Below are 4,599 nucleotides of genomic sequence, written 5' to 3' on the forward strand. Positions count from 1 at the left end.
AGAGCTGGGTGAGTCCTTCCAGCCCCTTCCACCACCAAAATCCCTTTAGTGGAACTGACAGAAGACTGCAGAGCGCTGGGTTTATGTGATGGGTTGGGATCGTGGGATCCTTGGGGCCTTGGGATGTGTTGTGGCCTTGGCATGTGCTGGGTTCATGGGATGCAGTTGGGTTGTGGGATGTGTCAATCCTGACTGCTCCAATTGCAAAACTCTTGCCCAATCACTTTCTTTCTATTAGTTTAATTCCTTCTTGGGACCAAAGTGGTCATTGATCACTTCCCAGAACAAAAAGATTTCGGGGCTGGGTTATGGGTGTAGCCATGGGATGAGATGGTCTTCCCTCTGATCATGCCTTTCCTTTCCTTCTATTTTGCAGAGGCAAAAGATGCAGTGTTGGGTAAGTCTCCTTCCCCAAAGTGAGGGAATTTAGGACTCCCCACGGCATCAGCCGTGGGATGAGCAGCTCTCCCCTCTGACCCTGCACTGCTCTGCTCTTTCTTTTCCAGATGAAGTACCTGCAATATTGGGTGAGCCTCCATTCCCAATTTCTTTTTTCCAAATGCTCTTCCGATGGGAGCTGTGGCATGAGATCTTACTCTCATCATGCACCGTTTCTGCTTTTCCTTTGCAGGTTTAAATGCAGCAAATCTGAGTAAGTCTCCTTCCCTCAAACTGAAGGATTTTGGGGGTCTTCCCGTGGGATCAGAAAATACGACCCTTCTTATCATGAATTCTTATTTGCTTCTTTTGCAGAGATTCTAGCTTCAAAACTGAGTGAGTGCTCCCTCCCCAGCTAGAAGTGGCTCTGCCTGTGTGAGCTGTGGGATCAGATGTTCCTCTCATCACGCATTGCTTTTCTCTTTCTGTTCCAGTGAAACAAATGGAAAAATTGGGTGAGTCTTCTTCCCCGAAACAAAGGAATGTGAGTTTCCCTTAGGATGACAAGCTGTCCCACCTCAGCATCCATTGCTTTTATTTTCTTTTTTGCAGACATAAGGAATTCACTGCTGAGTAAGTTGCAGTTAATAAAGTGAGGGAATTTGGGGTCTTCCCAAGGGACTGCGTAAGGGATGAAAAATCCCCTCTGACCATGCGCTGCTTTTTTCTTTCTTTGCCAGAAAAACAGTATGAGAAGACGGGTGAGTCTCCTCTCCCAAAATAAAACCCACTGCAGTCCCCCTGTGTGAGCTGTGGGACGAGATGTTCCTCTCATCACGCCCTGTTTTTGCTTCTCCTTGGCAGATTTAAGTGCTGCAAATCTCACTATCGCTCCCTCAGTGCACTGAAGGAATCTGGGGTCTTCCCATGGGATCAGCCACGGGATGATAACCTGACCCTTCTCATCACGCATTTCTTAATTGTTTCTTTTGCAGAGATACTAGCTGAAGAAGTGGGTGAGTTCTCCCTCCCAAATCAAAGGGGTTCTGCCTGTGTGAGCTGTGCAATGGGATGTTCCTCTCATCATGCATTGCTTTTCTCTTCCATTTCCAGAGAAACACTGTGATGAGATGGGTGAGTCTATCCTCCCATACTGAAAACTTTGGGGTCTTCCTATGGGGGCTGTGGGATGAGATGTTCCTCTCATCACAGATTGTTTCTGCTTTTCCTTTGCAGATTTACGTGGTGCAGATCTGAGTAAGTCTCCCTCCCTGCACTGAAGGAATTTGGGGTCTTCCCATGGCATCAAGCATTTAATGATAACCTGACCCTTTTCATCACGCATTTCTGATTTGTTTCTTTTGCAGAGAACCACATTGAAGAACTGGGTGAGTGCTTCCGCCCAAACTGAAAGAAAAAAGGGCTCTGCCCGTGTGAGCGGTGGGATGAGAAGTTCCTCTCATCATGCGCTGCTTTTCTCTTTCTTTTCCAGTGGAACAAAGAGAATCAGTGGGTGAGTCTTCTTCCCCAAAGCCAAGGAACGTGGGGTTGCCCATGGCGTGACAAGTTGTCCCAAGTCATCATGTGTTACTTTTCCTTTCTGGTAGAGGAATGGAACTCCCTGCTGAGTAAGTTGCACTCAGTAAATGGAGGGAACGTGGGGTCCTTCCATGGGACTGCGTACGGGATGAAAATTCCGCTCTGACCATGCACCGCATTTCTCTTCCATTTCCAGAGAAACAGTATGAGAAGTTGGGTGAGTCTCCCCTCCCATACTGAAAACTTTGGGGTCTTCCTATGGGAGCTGCGGGATGAGATGTTCCTCTCGTCGAACTCTGTTTCTGCTTTTCCTTTGCAGGTTTACGTGCTACAAATCTGAGTAAGTCTCCCTCCCTGCACTGAAGGAATTTGGGGTCTTCCCATAGGAGCAGCCTTGGTAGGCAATCTCATCCTTCTCATCATGCATTGCTTATTTCTTTTGCAGGGAAACAAGTTGAAAAGCTGGGTGAGTCCTCTCTCCAATATTAGAAGAAAGGGGTCTTCCTATGGGAGCCGCGGGATGAGATGTTTCTCTCGTTATGCCTTGCTTTCTGTTTCTTTTTCAGAGAACAAAATTGAAGTAGTGGGTGAGTCTTCTTCCCTGATCCAAGGGAATGTGGGGTCTTGCCAAGGGAAAACATACGGGCTGAAAAATCCCCTCTGACCACGTCCTGCTTTTCTCTTTCTTTCCCAGAGAAACACTTCAAAAAGATTGGTGAGTCTCCTCTCCCCCAAAAATACCTGCTGTCTTCCTGTGTGAGCTGTGGGATGAGATGCTCCTCTCATCATTCACTGTTTCTGCTTTTCCTTCGCAGGTATAAGCATTCCTAATCTGAGTAAGTCTTCCTCCCCAAACCAAAGAGATTTCGGGTCCCCTCTTGGGATCAGCCATGGGATGATAACCTGAACCTTCTCATCACGCGCTTCTCGTTGGTTCCTTTTGCAGAGCTACACATGGCAGAGCTGGGTGAGTCCTCCCTCCCAAATTACCAACAAAGGGGTCTGCCTGTGTGAGCTGCGTGATGAGATTCCCCTCATCATGCATTGCTTTCCTCTTCCATTTCCAGAGGAGCAAGCTGAAGCTGTGGGTGAGTCTTCTTCCCCAAAGCAAGGCAATTTGAGGTTTCCCGTGGGATGACAAGCTGCCCCACCTCATCATGCCGTGCTTTTTCTCCTTTATTTTTGCAGAGAACCGGAAATCAGAGCTGAGTAAGTTGCAGTCACTAAACTGAGGGAATTTGGGGTCTTCCCAAGGGACTGCATATGAGATGAAGAATCTCCTCTGACCACGCACTGCTTTTCTCTTTCTTTTCCAGAGAGACATTTAACAAATATGGGTGAGTCTCCCCCCCTCAAATTTAAAAAATGGGGTCTTCCTACGGGAGCTGTGGGATGAGATGCTCCTCTCATCACCAACTGTTTCTGCTTTTCCTTTGCAGGTTTACGTGCTGCAGAGCTGAGTAAGTCTCCCTCCGTAAAGGGAGGATTTTGGGATCTTCCCATGGGATCAGCCCTGGGATGATCATCTGACCCTTCTCATCATGTGTTTATTTTTTGTTTCTTTGGCAGAGAAATACGTTGAAGAACTTGGTGAGCCTGTCCTCCCAAATTAAAAGCATCAGTCTGTCTGTGCGAGTTGAGAGATGAGATATTCCCCTCATCATACATTGCTTTGCTCTTTCTTTTCCAGTGACAAGAGGTGAAGCACTGGGTGAGTCTTCTTCCCTCAACTCAAGGAATTTGGGGTTTCCCATGGGATGACAAGCTGTCCCACCTCATCACGCTGTGCTTCTTTCTTTTTCAGTGAAAATAAGTGAAGTAGTGGGTAAGCCTTTTTCCCAGACCAAAGCAATATGGGGTTTCCCATGGGATGACAAGCTGTCCCACCTCATCACGCTGTGCTTCTTTCCTTTTCAGTGAAAAGAAGTGAAGCAGTGGGTAAGCCTTCTTCCCAAACCAAAGCAATATGGGGTTGCCCATGGGATGACAAGCTGTCCCACCTCATCATGCTTTCTCTTTTTTTTCCAGTGGTAGAAATTGAAGACTCGGGTGAGTCTTCCCCAAATCAAAGGAATTGGGGGTTTCCCATGGGATCACAAGCTGTCCCACCTCAGCATCCGTTGCCTCTTCTTTCTCTTCCAGGACAAACCGCCTGAAGAATCAGACTGAGAGATGAACTGCGCCTCACTGTAACCACGGGAGTTAAGCTTCACAGACCGCTGATTGCACAGGATACCAAAAGCACAATAACTCACAGCGAGCAAGGAAACCCACAGCAGGAACAAGAGGAGCCAGTGTTTGTACTGAGGGAGAACACTGCAGTTCTGTGAGCCAGAGCTGCACGGGGTGCCACTGAACTGAGGGTGTGTGACCCCCAGCTGAAATTGAATTGGAAGAAAGAAACCATACAAAGGAAGAAAAAGGGAGGAGACAGAGATCCTGGAAAAGGGACAGACAGTTTGGGAAATAATGTGATCTGGCACCTGGCTTTGTGGGCATCTAATGAATATGTAACGCTTGGGAAATAGAAGCGTGCACGTGGAAGCAAAGGTAGAAAATGCTTTGGGTGTTAGCTCTGTTCTTCGCTGTCACAATGGAATAAAGCTTACCTGCTGATGGCAATGGATCATTGGTTGTTATCAGTTACTGGGGCTTTGGTTCCACGGAACAGGCTGAGTCTTC

General features: G+C 47.5%; 1 protein-coding gene across 7 annotated transcripts; it reads left to right on the forward strand.

Moving 5' to 3' along the window:
- Positions 1 to 6: 6 nt before the first annotated feature.
- On the forward strand, positions 7 to 4,543 carry LOC109364668 (paramyosin-like). Of its 7 annotated transcripts, XM_019611295.1 has the most exons (30): positions 7 to 397; positions 507 to 527; positions 632 to 652; positions 754 to 774; positions 873 to 893; positions 991 to 1,011; positions 1,119 to 1,139; positions 1,374 to 1,394; positions 1,492 to 1,512; positions 1,615 to 1,635; positions 1,746 to 1,766; positions 1,871 to 1,891; positions 1,986 to 2,006; positions 2,114 to 2,134; positions 2,237 to 2,257; positions 2,363 to 2,383; positions 2,484 to 2,504; positions 2,612 to 2,632; positions 2,733 to 2,753; positions 2,864 to 2,884; positions 2,985 to 3,005; positions 3,106 to 3,126; positions 3,234 to 3,254; positions 3,357 to 3,377; positions 3,487 to 3,507; positions 3,608 to 3,628; positions 3,722 to 3,742; positions 3,835 to 3,855; positions 3,946 to 3,966; positions 4,060 to 4,543. In XM_019611295.1, exons 1-30 carry the CDS (start codon positions 331 to 333, stop codon positions 4,071 to 4,073), a joined length of 669 nt encoding a protein of 222 aa, XP_019466840.1. In that variant the 5' UTR covers positions 7 to 330; the 3' UTR covers positions 4,074 to 4,543. The 7 variants fall into 7 exon arrangements, 6 of the variants coding, with proteins under 6 accessions (XP_019466840.1, XP_019466838.1, XP_019466842.1 ...); XM_019611293.1 differs by having other exon boundaries at positions 3,946 to 4,543; XM_019611297.1 differs by lacking the exon at positions 3,946 to 3,966.
- The last annotated feature ends 56 nt before the right edge of the window (positions 4,544 to 4,599 follow it).

Source organism: Meleagris gallopavo, unplaced genomic scaffold, assembly GCF_000146605.3.
Source record: "Meleagris gallopavo isolate NT-WF06-2002-E0010 breed Aviagen turkey brand Nicholas breeding stock unplaced genomic scaffold, Turkey_5.1 ChrUn_random_7180001888429, whole genome shotgun sequence".
Classification (NCBI taxonomy): domain Eukaryota; kingdom Metazoa; phylum Chordata; class Aves; order Galliformes; family Phasianidae; genus Meleagris; species Meleagris gallopavo.

What these genes read in the sequence shown, in the direction of transcription:
- LOC109364668 (XM_019611293.1), top strand. Translation starts at nt 331, where the DNA reads ATGGTCTTCCCTCTGATCATGCCTTTCCTTTCCTTCTATTTTGCAGAG. An exon ending in GAAACAGTATGAGAAGTTGG is followed by an intron (nt 2,135 to 2,236) that starts GTGAGTCTCCCC and finishes TTTCCTTTGCAG; the next exon opens with GTTTACGTGCTACAAATCTG. An exon ending in GGAGCAAGCTGAAGCTGTGG is followed by an intron (nt 3,006 to 3,105) that starts GTGAGTCTTCTT and finishes TTATTTTTGCAG; the next exon opens with AGAACCGGAAATCAGAGCTG.